The sequence below is a fragment of the Ambystoma mexicanum genome, chromosome 4p, assembly GCF_040938575.1.
Source record: "Ambystoma mexicanum isolate Mex_15411 chromosome 4p, UKY_AmexF1_1, whole genome shotgun sequence".
Taxonomy (NCBI): domain Eukaryota; kingdom Metazoa; phylum Chordata; class Amphibia; order Caudata; family Ambystomatidae; genus Ambystoma; species Ambystoma mexicanum.
Window position 1 is genome coordinate 546740431 of NC_090927.1, and position 15763 is coordinate 546756193.

The following is a 15763-nucleotide window of genomic DNA, read 5'->3' on the forward strand; positions in this document are numbered from 1 at the left end:
TATTTTATGCAATTTGTAACGTGCAACTAGGGACCTGTAGGCTTAAGGGTGCACAAATAAACAGAACACAGGACGAACAAAGGATTAAGGAAATAAAGAATTAAGATACGCCTAATATACTCATAACAACATAATGAGTAAACTCTTTATTTGTGTTTATTATTTTCTTCCTGCTTTTTTTCATATGCACATTCCAATGATGGCACATGCAAGGAAGATACAGTGCAATGTATGGATGCACATTATATCCAAAATACGTGGCGGCACCACGTGCACGCATAAATGGCAAGCACATCCGCGTTCCAGTGCAGCATTTTGGACGTCCCATAGTACATGCAATGCAGATGGTATGAACACCTACAGCCATTATTGGGCGGCTAATGGCTGACAGTCTGCATTGCTTTGGGCAGACTTAGCTGCACATGAATCTAACACCAATAGTCTCAGCTTCCGACACAGGCCCAGAAACAGAAGGAAAGTGCACCAAAATATCACTTTACCACAGGACTTGTATAGAAGTTCGAGATATTTCCTGAAATAAATATATCTTTCGTGAATGTGAAACGTTTTTCAGCAACATTTTTACATCCGTTCTAGCCCAGTGCATGCGTTCTGTGTGCCCGTGAGGAAAACAGGTGTCCGTCATCAAATTCCTCTTCTGCATGCGTGGGTTGGAAATGCTTGTGAATCTCTAAATGGGTTGTAAGTGTATGCAGTTGTAGCCAGAAATTACGTGTGGGGAGGGGGAGGGGCTCATAAATGCAGGCTTGCTTTTTTTAAACACTCTGGCAATGTCTGGTCAGATGTTTCCAATTCCTGCATTTTAAGGGAGTTTTTTTTGTGTGTGCAATTTGTGTTAAGAACGAATCAGATTAATTGTTTTTACATTCCTAGTGGTGAAGGTTCCTAGTGATTTTTCTGTCAGTTGTTCAAACATCGGTTTTCCAAGTATTATTTCAGTGATTTTTCCATTGTGATTTTACAATCAATGTATGTGTGCATTCATTTGTTGTAGAAATTAGACTTGGGCTGTACCTTAGAAAATCATTGCAATTTTCTTTCAACTGTTTTTCAGTTTTCTAAATCAATGGTGCTAGATGCATACAGCGAGTATGTCAATAATTTCAGCACTGCAGTTGCCGTTCTCAGGAAATCGTGTGCAGCAAAGCCTCCATTTCTTGAATTTCTCAAGGTAAGTGCAAATAAACACTGGTGAAATAAACATTTGGATGTAGGGCACATGGCACTCGGTCCATGTGTAGCGCAGTCCCCGTTAAATCTACACGCAGTGGTTTCTTGAGAATGAGTTTGAATTGTCATGTTCAGTTCATTTCTTTCTATAGTAGAGATTTGAAAGGGCTTCTTATATAGCCTTTTACACTGTGGGAGGGTTTATCGTGTGATAATTCCCTGCTACCAAGTTATGACCTGAGGTGAAGACAAGGGACAGAAGTGTGGCTTCTCCTGATGGTAGTATAAATACATGTTTTGGAGTTTTGGTGATGAAGTAAAAAAAATATATATCTTTAAGATTGTGTAAATTAAATACAGAAACCGGGTGAGCACATTAAATGTGGTTTAATTTTGTAGTATTTAAATAACATGGTTATCTTCATTTGTTAAGCATTTTAATTGCAACTTGGTTGAACTGGAACAGGTTTTACATGAGCATGCATTAGGTGTCATGTAAAAGTAAGCAATTTCTCTATAAGAAATTGAAAGCACTTTCCAATGTTTTAGCTTTCTCTTTCATTTGTTAAATAGCATGTTGCAAGCAAAAACATGTCCTTCCAGAGAGGAAGTGACTTATTGGAAAAATTCTTGGCTGGAAATTACATTGTTGTTTTCATGTCTGATTCTGAAGACAGAACGTTCAGAATGCAGTCAATACAAGCTGTTATTGACTGCATTCTAAACATTCTAATTGGCTGAGAGGAGGTCAATAATGATCTCCATGCGCTAATGGGGCTTAACGTTTAGTTCGAGTTAAAAGAAGACCTTGTGGCATGGCATTTGGGTTGAAGTAGGAATTACATTACTTCAGTGAAGACAACCCTGTTTTAGTTCCAAAAAAACCCTTAAAAGTTACCATGTACTGAAAAATATTTCTGAAAGGCATTAGTATCTGTGTAATATACTTTCTATCCGTATGTTTTTCTTTCTTGCTATATTGACATGTGCTTTAATTGATGTACGAAGCAGTGTTTCAAGACTTCTGAAGCATAGTTGCGATGTGCAGGTAGAGATGAGGGGTGGAATGCCTGCTAGACATTCCGCCACACTGATTTAAGCTGTCCCTGTGTGACATGAAGAAACTATGGATTACATGCAAATGTGAGCTCTAAATGACCTGCATACATTACGTGTTTAATGTATTTGGGTTTTTTCTCTGTTTGTGGGTAACTTTACAGGTTCAGATAAAAACTTGACTTTGTATTTTCCCACATAATTTCCCAAACTATTGGAAAACAGGCAATTCTTAAGCTTGGCTCACCTATTGGTAACTGTGGCCGAGCAGACACAGGTTAATGTTAGGAGGCGAGCAGGATATACAAGAACACAGGATAAAACAGTGTTACCTTGAAGTAAGCCATATGTGCAGAAAGGTATTAGGAAAATAAACTGTGTTTATTGTTAAAGGTAATTCAGTGCAGGTCAAAGTAATTCAGTTTCACAAAGTCACTAGAATTGTTCTTTGGGCTTGACATACTGTCTAAGGTTAATTAGAACTTTAGATTAGCTACTTTATCATATTCCCTTGGAAACGTAGGGCTTGAAGTCTCTGAACCGGGATTCAGTCTATTTTAAGGATGTAATGAAAAAGATGGGCAGCTTCTGATTGTTTGAGCAGGATACAGGTTCTGATGTGGTTCTGATGTTGAGTGGACCTCCAATAACAATGGTAGGTTCCAAAGTTGAAGACAGAACTTAATCTCAAAAACACTGAAAAACATTTCAGAAGGAAATGAAATGCAGAAAAACTGTTACTGGTATTTTTAGCATCTTCGGACCATTGACAGTCGATGCTAGGATCCTCCCAAGGTGATAGGCCTTCAATGGTGGTACCTGTGTTCTAGTGGTTCTGTGGCGGCTCCACCTTTTCAAGAAGAGGAGCTTCGGGTAAGAGGGGCTGGTGCTGCAGAAGAAAAACACAAAATGCTGGGGAATGCTTCACCTGTCCAATCCACTGTGAGCAGGCCAGGACAAAATGGAGATGGGCTACCATGTGTCCGGTTCAACCTTTTTATCTGGTTTGTTTTTTGCTCTTTCTTTCTGATGGTAACAACTGCTTGAATGCCTACTGCATTTATCTGTGTACAGAGCTTCTGCCTCTTCATTTTGGATCTGTGCAGTGACTGGAAAGCTAGGGTTTCTAGGGAACAGAGGATCATTGAGTGCCTGCAAATTGGCTTTGCGCTTGGAAGCAGTAGAAGGGTGCAGCAGTTTCTCAGTTCCCTCTCTTTGGTATAGATCCAGTGTCCACAAACAGCAGGCTTCACTTTGCCACCAGAAGAGTCCTTGAAAGAGTGCAGGGACCAGCTTTGCTGCCTCATGTTTTCTCCTCAGCTTGGCATTTTCTTCTGTAGATCTGTACTTTCCCCCCTTGGCCCCCCTGGTAATGATGCAGACCCTTGGGTTAAATACAGTGCTATATTCATAAAAAATGTTATTAAGCTGCCTCATTCTGAGGTGTTCTCTCCTATGTCTCCTATGTGAATTTCAAGTTTGAATCTCGTACACTACTTACAAACCAGTTATATCCGGTTCTGGCAACTGTAGCCCCCAATCTGCCAGGAAGCCTTTTGGCATGACTGTGATGGCAACATCTGTATCCCAATCACTCTTGTAGGAGCAATGTATGGCCATTGTAGGCAGACCCCTGGGTTGGAGCAGACTGCTCCTCATCAGAATCGAGCCTCCTCATCAGAGGCTGCTATAAACTAGTGGAATGCACATAGCCAGCTGTGCCATGAGGCTTGCAGAGGGCAAAAGAATATCTTTAGGATATCTTGGCCGTGAAGGACGGAGATTCTTTGATTTCAAGTCAAGTTCATTAGATTGTAATGTAGCAATCATAAACAAACCATAATAAAATGCAATTAGTAAAATCGCAATAAACATTTCAAAATGCATTCCCTAAAAGATAGACATTTCAGATAAAACAAACAATCCCCCAGTAAGCATTAGGATAATTTCCAACAATACAAACATTAAAACACGATTTAAAATTACAAATGATATATGAATAAAAAAGTGAAAACTATCACTTACCAAATAAATACAATTAATGAGTCCCATATATTGAATACGCTTTACTACTTCCTGCCAAACTCATTCAGAATTCCCCTCAGGCCCAAAACTCTCGCCGTGAACAAGTGCAGTGCCCAAGAAATAACAGATTTGTAACATAAAAGCAATGAAGGAGGGCTGGTCTACCCGGCGTGAATCCCCTGCCTCTTAACAATGCTGTTATAGTTCTTTTTCCTATGCAGTTATAGACCAGGAAAAGGAGGAGAGAATGACCCAAGTTTTCCACCTTCGTTAAACAAAATGGGTACCCACCAGCATCAGGCCCAAACCCCTTCCTAATACAGACAACCGATTTAAGCTTAATGAGATGTGGGTGTGGGTGGGTGCAGCCAATCGGGTTCTGCCGATCGCGGGCTGAAACCTGTAATCTCAGCCGGTATTGCACGGAACCCCCAGGCTGCCTGCCCCGCCACGGGCCGCCATCTTCCCCCTGCCCTCCTGTATCTTTTTTTAAGTTTAAAAAAAAATCCCAACCCTCTCCCCATCCTCACGTACCTGACTGCGGCGGCCTGCTGCCACTGCAGCAACTTCCCTTTTCCGGCCGCCATGGTCATAGAAGAAGGGCTCCGTACGGCGGCCATTTTGATTAAGTATTTTCATTCAACTTTAGTAACCCGGGGTGCTCAAAGAGTTAACCCTGCGTTTCAATTGCTGGAACAGGAGCAATGGCCCGGGGACCTCGTTTTGTGCTGCCGGGTCATTACCCCCTGTTCAAGTCCTTGGAACAGGGATTTGACGCCATATTAGCACTACATTTCTGTGCTGTGTGGAATATGGGCTCCATTCCATAGTAAGGCTCCTGTTTATTAGGAAGTAGGTCTCCAGGCTCCAGTCTATTATCTATAAGTTTACTGCCCCCCCCACACCCCCAGCCTCTGATGCCTCTGATGTTGTAAAATGACAGGCATCATTTCTCTAGAAAAGGGAGGCATGAGGATTAACCCATGTCGGTGCCCAAAATAATGGGGCAGCCCTTGTACACCATTCCTCAATATAGCCTAACCCAAGCTTCTTTTTTACCACCAATGTTGGGGGACCCTGTAGTAAGGTAAACAGCCTTCTAAAAAATGTATTTTCAATTATTTGGAGTGTTGGTTACTTTTGGACCAACACTCTGTATATGTGTTATGGTGGATTTAAAATTGAATGACAATAAATCTTGTACCTAAAATGTGAGAGTCGGATATGCATTTCATAAAGCCGTGCGTGCCACTGCCTATTTTATGGTTGAATTAGCCTTCCCTGCAAGACCTACTACAAGAACTCTACGGCTGGATGAACACTAACAGCCTCAAACTCAACCCGGGCAAAACAGAAATAACGATCATATCCAAAAGCGGGGAAAACAATCACTACATCGCATGGCTGATGGAACTGGCAATAGCACCGACTCCTTCAATGATAGTAAAGAACCTGGGAGTCTTAATGGACAACGAATTAACACTTCAGCCACAAGTAAACGCTATGATCAAAAAATGATTCTTCCTCTTAAACACAGTAAAATGGATCCTTCGATTCCTCTCTTTCACTCACAAAACCCTCACCATCATCGCACTCATGTCCAGAGTAGACTACGACAAAAGCCGATACCTATGAATGCCAGAACGACTATTAAAAAAAGTCAGTGCACCCCAAACGCTGCGGCAAGACTCCTGGTCAAACTACCCCAGAAGAGAACACATTACCCAGCGCTGAAACTACTACACTGGCTACCAATAAAGCAGCAAATAAAGTTCAAAACAATTTGCATAACACACAGAGCAATCCACAGCCAAGGAGCAGAGTTCCTAAATGAGAAAATAACGATCTACCATCCGACAAGACCTCTCAGATCAAACAACGACATTCACTTAGAACCAAAACCATACAATAAAAGAAAATTCGGGGATCATCCTTCTCTCACCTGGCAGCAATAACTTGGAATTACCTGCCAAGAAACATACGCAACACAAAGGATCATCTGGAATTCATAAAACTATTTAATACTTGAAACAGGAGGAAACGACTAGGAAACATAGACCTAACAGGAAACAAGAATCCCAGGGAGGAAACCATGACCCCTAAGTTAATCTTCCCTAACCAGAAGGCAGGGGGGACACTCCAGCCACTCATGTCCACATACCGCTAATCCACAGAGGAAACCAAGGTAGGTAAGATCGCCACACAGGATGGGCAGAGAGGGACCAGAATCATCTAACCTAAACATCCCTAACACCAGGTTGGGGGAATACAACAGCATAAGCCAGGTACACGTACCGCTAGAGTAACACAGAGGAAAACTGCCACTCCTGAACAGGCCTGCCAACTAGGCGGAAAAACTACTATTCCAAACACCCAGGATAAACATAGATGTTGAGCACAGAAACGCAAAGACATAGAGGTATGGAAAACCCGCTACCCAATTTTCAACTTTCCGCATACAATTCTCATACAGAAACTCACACAACCACCTCTCGGCACAGCAATCCGCACATACTTCAGCACACTGCAACAACAGACTAACAACATATAACCCAGCACAACAGCACATGGGAATTTTCACAGACTTAAAAACCACACGTAAGCTCAGCAAACAGTGCACACCAAACTGAAGATGCCAACAGGATATCACAATTTTCACTTTCCTATTCCCACTACACCCTACTAACCCCCCACTCTCCCCTTTCTTCACACTCTCCTTTTCAGATCCCCAGAGCCCCTGGGGACCAGTCCGGTGGTGACGGCGCACAGTACAAATACCTTTAACATTAACATTTTCAGCTAAGTCACACACAACACAGTAGCCGTCACTTGCAGTTCTGAGCCAGATGGCTAATGCATTGTGGGTGGCGCTGCTTTGTGTAAAACATCGCTGCAATGGCTAATTCTCCAACATGGGGTCTTTCATGGATTCACATGCTCATGAATATTCCCTGTCATCAGGCGGGAAATCCTCAGTGAAAGAAAAAAACTGTTTCAATTTCACTTTAAAACTGTGTTTCTCCTCTAAACCAATCACTGTTCTCTGTGTCCTACTGCCTCCATCCAATGACAGTCCTCGCACTAAGCCCTGCCTCTAGCAGCCATCTTCAGATTTTTACTGCACGCTTCAGTGTTGGGAGTCCTCGAGTTTGCTCTCTGAGCTATAAGTACGTCTTTCTGGATTATTTCGTGGAAAAGTTCAATTTTTGTGTCCAAGAGCCTGTGTGCTATTTTCCATTATCGGCTGGTATTGGGAATCCATTGTCGGTGAGGTTTTCGCACCCCTCAAGGGTGTGGTTTCCAGAAGGCCAAACATTGCAGATCTTTACTGCTTGCACCCTGCTTGCACCCAGACCACATGGAGGTGGAGTGCGAGATATGCCTGGGATTCTCGAAGACAATGAAAGACAGGCACAGCAGGCTGGTGGCATGGCTCAATTGGAACAAGGCCTTTGCCCCGTGCTCCAAGCACAACGCTCTTCTAAGTCCTTGGAGGTTGCCCCATCTGTGGGGTCCAAGATAAGGCCAAGAGCCGCAAGTCTGAGTCCACCGGGTTCACCATTGCAGTGGGTTCCAGGTTGGACAGGCCTAGGCCGGAGGCCGAGAAGAAGGCGGTGGAGCCCAAACAGGCTCCACAGGCTCAGCCAAAGTCCTCGTCGGCCACTTCGTCGACAGCTACGGTGATGACCACCACAGCGGTGCGAGCCGTTCCTACGAGGGTGGCTTCTGCAGCGCAGAGTGTGTCCCTGCCCCCACTGTGAGACACAGCCACAGAGGCATCGGCAAGGTCTGCAAGTACCCCCGGAGGGGTAAAGACACAGGTCCAGGTCCCGGGCCCTCAGGGTGGAAAAAGGGGGGGGGTGAGGTGGCCCCAAAACAGCACTCCAAGGTTGACGCTCAACCCATGGAAATTTTATCGACGGACACCGACGATCAATAGTCCGTTCATGCGATCCAAGAGGACGACAATGACGACGGCGGCGCAGGGCCTAGCGCTCTGTCTCTCCATCATCAGCCAAGGGAAATTTCTGTGGACATTCTCGACTCTCCACGCCCGGGTGACAGAGATTCAACAGAAGTTGCCACCAGCACCGCTACCCGTGGTGCTGCAGGCTCCTGATCAGTAATACGGACACTGGTAAGGAGACAGCCACGGGAACAGATGAAGATGAGGAATTCATCCTGGCGGACAATGAATCGCCACATTTGAATGCTCCTCATAGAGTGTCTCCATCAGACGAGGTGGGATAGTTCCACTCCATGATCCCCGGGCCTCAGAGCTCTTCCACCTGGCGCCCGAGGAAACAAAGAAGGAGGATTTCTTGTATCAGCGGCGAGAATCCAAGAGGAAGACATTCATGGCGGTACCCTTTCTGGATGACATTTGGGAGGACGGCCTGACCCTCATGAAGAACCCTTGCATGTCTCCAGTCAAGCGAGACTGGTTGGAGAAGTAGTACAGGGTGTCAAACTTTGCACCAAAGTGCCTGAGGTCTCAACCGTCGCCAGACTCAGTAGTGTCGGCTGCCGCAAGGAAGCATTCGGCTAACCCGTCCTCATCATCATTCGTCCCCTCTGACAGCGAGGGAAAGAGGATGTATGCTATGGGGAAGAAGGTAATTCACACGGCGGCATCCACAATCAAGGCGGCCAACGCCCTGGCTATCTTGGCCCGGTATGACAGGGAGCTGTGGTACAAGGTGGGTTCGATCCTGGAGTTCCTCCCCGGCCATAAGAAAATTGAAGCTCTCACCCTTTTTCAGGAAGGGGAAGTGGTGTCAGACCATGCCATCTCGGTGGCAGTGGACTTCGCTGATAGGTGTTTCTGGCAGATGGGGAACAGAGTCTGCCTTTGTCGGCAGGGATGGTTGAAGGCCACTAACGTTTTGTTGGGATGTTCATGCGAAGGTGCTGGACATGCCTTTTCGACAGCAAGAAACTGTTTGGGAAGGCGATCGACGAGTGCCTCCAAGTCATAAAAACAGATACAGAGACAGCACGTTCCCTTGACACCCTTGAGCAGCATTGCTCATCTTCTCTTTGCTTCTACAGGGGAAAATCGAGTAGATCATCCAAAGGTTTCTCCACATCTTACAGGCAATCTCACCGATCCTCCACGAAGAGGCCTACCAGGGCGGCCAGCAAGCCTGAACTGGCCAAGATGTCAGGCCCCCACTCTTGCACCCTGGTGTGAGGCTGCCTAACAAGGTTTGTCAGTGAGTGGAAGAAGGTCACCACTGTCAGATGGGTGCTGGACGCTGTCGCCCAGGGGCACATCTTGGAGTTCCAATGCAGGTGCCCTCATATTTCACCAGTCCCCCGCCAGGAGCACGACGTTCCTCAACTCCTGGAGGACGTGCAAGCCGTGTTACAACAGGGGCGATAGAGCTTGTTCTGGGGCTTCCGGAGCCTATTCCAGATACTTTCTGATAAGAAAGAAGACAGAGGGGTTGCAGACCCATCCTGGACCTACGCTGCCTGAACAAGTGCCTGAAGTCTCAAAAATTCAGGATGGTCACATTGCAGCATGTGCTCGGCCAACTGGAAGAAGGGGATTTCGTGATGTCATCGGACCTGGAGGACGTGTACTTCCATGTCCCTATTCACAAGAACATCGAACGTTCTACAGTTTGTGGTGCAAGGCCAGCACTACCAGTTCAAAGCCCTACTATTTGGCTTGAAATCAGCCCCAAGGGTGTTTACAAAATGCCTGGCCCTGGTGGCGACCCATCTGCGTCTGCAGGGCATACACACATACCCGTAACTGGACGATTGGCTGATACACCCCTGCTCCCGAGAGCGGGCGGATGAGGACACGATTACTACTGGAGCTGGGATTCTCTGTGAACTATCCGAAGTCCTGCTTGACACCATCGCAGATAGCACTGTTCCTCACTGCCTGACTCAACACGGTGGCTTGCTTGGGTCAACATCTGTTGTCAGCGAAGTCAGCAACGTTATGGGCAATTAGGTCGCTGCTGGGCATGATGTCGTCCTGCATCTACCTCGTCTGTCTCTGCAGGTTGCTGATGCAACTCCTACAGGAATTCTTGGATGCACGTTGGATACAAGTGTCCAGAAGTTTTGCTGGCAAGATCCCTCTCAACGAGTTCCGGCGGGCTATAGCGTGGTGGGGGGGTGTGCTTCCACAACGCCCAAGGAATGGAATTTCAAACCCCACCATACCAGTAGACGGTCACCACGGATGCCTCTCTGGGAGGTTTGGGGGCTCCCAACGGACATCTACATGCCAGAGGTCTGTGGCTTCCAGAGGAGAAAGATTTGCACATCAACATCCTATGGGCAGTGTTCTGGGCCCTCAAGTCTTTCCTCCCATCAATGAAGGGCAAATGGTGAGGTCCTTCACGGACAACACCACCACCATGTTCTACATCAGGAAGCAAGGGGGCATGCTGTCCCAAGCGCTCTCCAAGGAAGCCCAGGACCTGTGGCACTGGGCCTTCGGACAGGGGATGTTCCTCGCCACGTGGCAGGCATCAAGAATACCATTGCAGACTCCCTCAGCAGGGAACTGCGCTACTGCCATGAGGGGGAATGTTGTCAGAATCAGGTGGACTGCCTCGATCTAACTTTTTGCCACGGCGGCAAACTCCAAATGCCAGAGGTTTGCCAGCAGATTTCATCAACGGGGCGCTTGGGGGGCGCATTTAACCTTCCCATGCAAAGGCCTGTTTCTGTACGCTTTTCCCCCATTTCCACTCCCGCTATGTGTCATCAACACACTCAGAGCGTGCCGATGCAATCGCCCTGGCGTGGCCGAGTCAGATATGGTACCCGGACCTGCTCAGCCTGTCAGGTCGCCTCCAGTTAAGTTGTTGGTACTTCTGGATCTGCTCACTAGAGATGGAGTTGCAGTCCTTCATCATGACCCAGGATCGCTGAACCTGAAGGCATGGCTCCAGAAGCCTAAGAGTTTGGAGGTTATGAGCTGCCGGCAGACTGCAAGGAAGTCCTCGCAAAGGCCAGGTTGTCGTTGACTCTAAAGTGCTAAGGCCATAAGTATAAGCGTTTTGCTATATGGTGCCGGTCGCAGATGATTACCCCTCTGAGGGTCACAGCTTCACAGATCCTTCCATACTTGCTGTCCTTGGCAAGAGCTGGGCTGGCAAGAGCTGGGCTGGCTCACTCATCCATCAAGGTACACCTGGCGGGCATCTCCCGCTACACCAGGTCTTCAGGAAGATCATTGCTGTGATCCTACAGGCTCGTTAAAGAGTTACTCAAGGGTCTTTTCCGATCTTTCCCACCAGTGAAGGCACCAGCACTGGCATGGCAACTCAATGTGGTTCTAACAAGGCTCATGGGTGCACCTTTCAAACCTATGCATCAAGCCCCACTCAAGTTTCTCTCGTGGAAACCGGCTTTCCTTGTGGCCATCACCTCTGCCAGACGTGTGGGTGAGATCCAGGCCTTATCCTGCAAGCAATCATATTGGACTTTCCATGAATCGAGAATGGTACTGTGTACGTACTAGTCTTTCATGCCGAAGGTTCAGTTGGAATTCCACTTCAACAAGCCTTTGGTTTTGACTGTTTTCTTTCTGAAACCTTCATCGCCGTCAGAGAGGGCCTTGCATTCGCTGGACGTTGCTCGTGCTCTAAAGTTGTACGTGCCACGCATGAAGAGTTTCTGGAAGACTTCTCAATTGTTTGAACTTTGGACCTGTGAAGCATGGGAAGGCCTTGTCCAAGGTTTCCATCTCAAGATGGCTCTCCGGCTGCATCATGAACTGTCATCCGCTGGCGAACCACCCGCTGCCTGGCCATCCGAGAGCCTACTCCACCAGAGTGATTGCTGCGACAATGGCATTCCTTTATGGTGTGCCCCTGCTCGACATCTCTAGGCTGCAACGTTGAGGAACATGCATGCCTTCACAAAATTCTACTGTGTCATCAGGGATTCCAGGGAGGAATCCAGAGTAGGCCAAGCAGTGCTACACGACCTGTTGGCTTGCGGTGAGTCTGTTCCAGGTGTAAGTGTTAATTGCTTCTGTGAGCCTTGCCACCTCCTGTGGTTGTTTAATGTGTACTGCTGTGTATTCGTTATTCATGAGCATGTGAATCCATGGTAGACCTCATGCTGGAGAAGGTTTAAGTTACTTACCTGTAACTATTGTTCTCCAACATGGGTCTGTCATGGATGCACATGCGAAACGTCCCTTCAGCCCCTCTGCAGCTCTTCTTGGTCATACTTCCACTTTATGTGCTTACCAAATCTGAAAATGGCTGCTAGAGGCGGGGCTTCGGGAGAGGACTGTCATTGGAAGGGGGCAGTATGACCCAGTGGACAGTGATTGGTCTAGAGGAGAAATACAGTTTTCAAGTGAAAGTGAAACTGTTTTTTCTTTTACTGAGGATTCCCAGCCGGACGACAGGGAATATTCATGAGCATGTGACTTCAGGGCAGCCTGCCTCACACGGGCCGTGTTGAGAATAATGATGGTGCTTATGCACGAACTTCGAGCAACTGTTCGTCCTCGTAATCCGAGTAACGAGTAAGTATACTCTGCTTGTCATGCCACTCCTATTTCATGGTCTTCTACTATATCCAAAATTACATCTACATATCATTGTAACGCATGTAAGTCGTTGAATAGTGTGCATTGTCTAGATAGCATTTGTCCGTGTAAAATGCCATTAGTTACAAGAATTGTCATTGACAACAAACGTTTATTAAACTTATCTTGGTAATTTAAAAACAGTTTGTTTCATTCCTTTTCACAGGTGGTACAGGCTGGTGGCCTATCGTTCCTTTACATGGTGGCTTCACAGGAGGCTTGGACACCGCGTTCGAAGAGTGATACCCTCCTGTGCCGTTCGTGCCATTAGAGAAACGTTCCCGAGTGACAGCGGTCAGTACAGGGGATTTTCTCTCGCTGTGCTGCAACCTGACCTGTATAATCTTTAAAGTCTTGTATTTTTGTGTCATGAAAATAAGATACAAAATAAAACACCACATATATTTTAACAACGGTTGTCTCGATTTTTTAAATGAATCAACTGTCTCTCCATTCAAGGATGGACGTCAGACATCTGTGCTCCGAATGGGTGAAGGGCTGGTTGCTGTGAAGCAGGGTGGTCACTATCTATCTAAGCTAACATAACATATTCTCGATAATGCATGCACTAAAACACACTTGTTCAAAGTCTTTCAGTAGGTTATGTCTCTATAAAAGTCACACAAATATCTATACTAACATTTACCATTGGATTATACAGTCTTGACCACTATAATACACCGGTTGAAGTGTGGGTCTGTGCTCACAAGAATCTCCGGTATGTGGCATTTGTTATTGATAAGCAACGATATACTATCATTGATATAAAGGCTATATACTGTATATTGATATAAAGGCGGTTCGCGCCGGTGGATGCACGCTGGCATGGGGGGCTGTCAGGGGCGCGAAAGGCCAAGGTGCCAAACTACATGTACACTTCAAAAGGTGTCCCACGCCAAGGGGCCATCGGTCACATGGTCTCCTCAGACACCGTGTCTCCATGCAGGCCTCCGCGGAGGCAGGCCGCCCCCCTGCAATACACATAAGTGTGTCTCCATTCAGCAGTCTTCCTGTGCCTTATCTGCACGCCCCAGGCCCATCCATCCCACCCCCCTCTATCAAAGTTGGTTCACACCCGGGGATGAGCGCTGGCATGGGGGGCTGTCAGGGGCGCGAAAGGCCAAGGTGCCAAACTGCATGTACACTTCAAAAGGTGTCCCACGCCAAGGGGCCATCGGTCACATGGCCTCCTCAGACCCCGTGTCTCCAGCCAGGCCCCCCCTTGAAGCAGGCCTCCCCCCTGCTATCCACATAAGTGTGTCTCCATTCAGCAGTCTTCCTGTGCCTTATCTGCATGCCCCAGAGCCATCCATCCCACCCCCCTGTATCAAAGGCGGTTCCCGCCGGTGGATGCGCGCTGGCATGGGGGGCTGTGACGGGCGCAAACGGCCAAGGTGCCAAACTGCATGTACACTTCAAAAGGTGTCCCACGCCAAGGGGCCATCAGTCACATGGCCTCCTCAGACCCCGTGTCTCCAGGCAGGCCTCCCCTTCAAGCAGGCCGCCCCCCTAATACCACAACATACACACGTCATTCATTCACAAACACACCCCAGTTTCTAATACTTTAAAAACCACTCGATATGTCTCATGAGAACATCTTTGTGCTTTGCAAGTCAACTCCTGAACGTGCTACCTGGGAACCACTGAGATCTATGCTAATCTGCTTGTCGTCGTGCTATCCGTGAACTTCTGTGACCGCTTCGAGCATACCCATCAGTGCGCTACCTGTGGCCATCCACCTATTCTCCCGCAACATACTGCTCTGCTTGCTGAATCCAACTGTTTGTTGGTCAAGGTAAGGCCATGTATCCTGGTCATATTTTGCAGATTTTTAAATTTCTATCTATTTTCGAGTAGAGTACACAATAGTGCTATGTTCATTGGTCTCATTGGTATTGACTTGAGTTTCCATTGCTATGCTATCAATAGATCTATTTATTTTCATCTGTCTCTATTGTCATTGAATTGCATCCTTCGGGGGTCCAGTCTATAATGTAAGCATGTTTCCTTCTCGTGCAAGACAGAATATCCAAGGGACGAGTCACATGTTCAGATTTCAGTCACATCAATTATACATATCTGCAACTTATGCAAATACTAAGCAGCACATAATGAACTGGTATAGTTCCTGCGAACAAAACAAACCTTGCATTGATCATTGTATGATTCATTTACTTTTGTATCAAATCTTTACTTTTGAAGATTGTATAATAATGTCGATATTTACTTTTCAGATTTATCAACAATGCTTGCCTGTTCGATTAGCGGTTGCCCTTCGAAGACCCATGCGAAATCTGAAGGAACTACAATGCATGTATTCCCGAAAACTGTTGATCGAATAAGAGAATGGGTCAGACATTGCGGATATCCACTGGATGAGCTGGAAAGTAGAGTCCAACAAGTCTTAGAAGACAAGAGGGGTGATCGATACCGCATCTGCAGCCCGCACATTTTCTTGGACATGTACACAACTTCTTGGGTAACAAAGAAGAATAAACACGAACGACACGGAAATTGCGTGAAAACGCTATTCCCACTCTATTCGTCCACATTCCGCCACCGGTGAGTCAAGTGTCCGGATTTAGCTTTCGGCCTTGCGGTAGTGTTTAGCCGAATGGATTAATTGGTATTGTAGGTGTTCTATCCCTTGAAATAATTTCGATATTGATATGAGTTTATAGCTTTTTGAATAATGACATTTATCAATATATTCTTTTTCGATTTCATAACCCACAAACGCAATATATATATATATATGGGGACAGGGAACTGTGCTGTATTGAGCATTTTTCAAGTATTCTGTCGGCTTACATGGCTATTTTTAATATTGGCATTTCATTATCAATCATTAATTGACCTTTACAACTTCTTGACTATCCCTTGAATCTGAAGCAAGAACATTCTACATCC

At 46.3% G+C, this 15763-nt stretch overlaps 1 protein-coding gene across 2 annotated transcripts in view; it reads left to right on the plus strand.

Moving 5' to 3' along the window:
- Positions 1-15763, plus strand: part of ARHGEF10 (Rho guanine nucleotide exchange factor 10) — a 1326864-nt gene that overhangs the window by 587017 nt on the left and 724084 nt on the right. For both annotated transcript variants that reach the window (XM_069606090.1, XM_069606091.1), the window contains exon 14: positions 1076-1192. In XM_069606090.1, coding sequence (XP_069462191.1) covers positions 1076-1192 — 117 coding nt within the window. The remainder of the gene's footprint in view (positions 1-1075; positions 1193-15763) is intronic.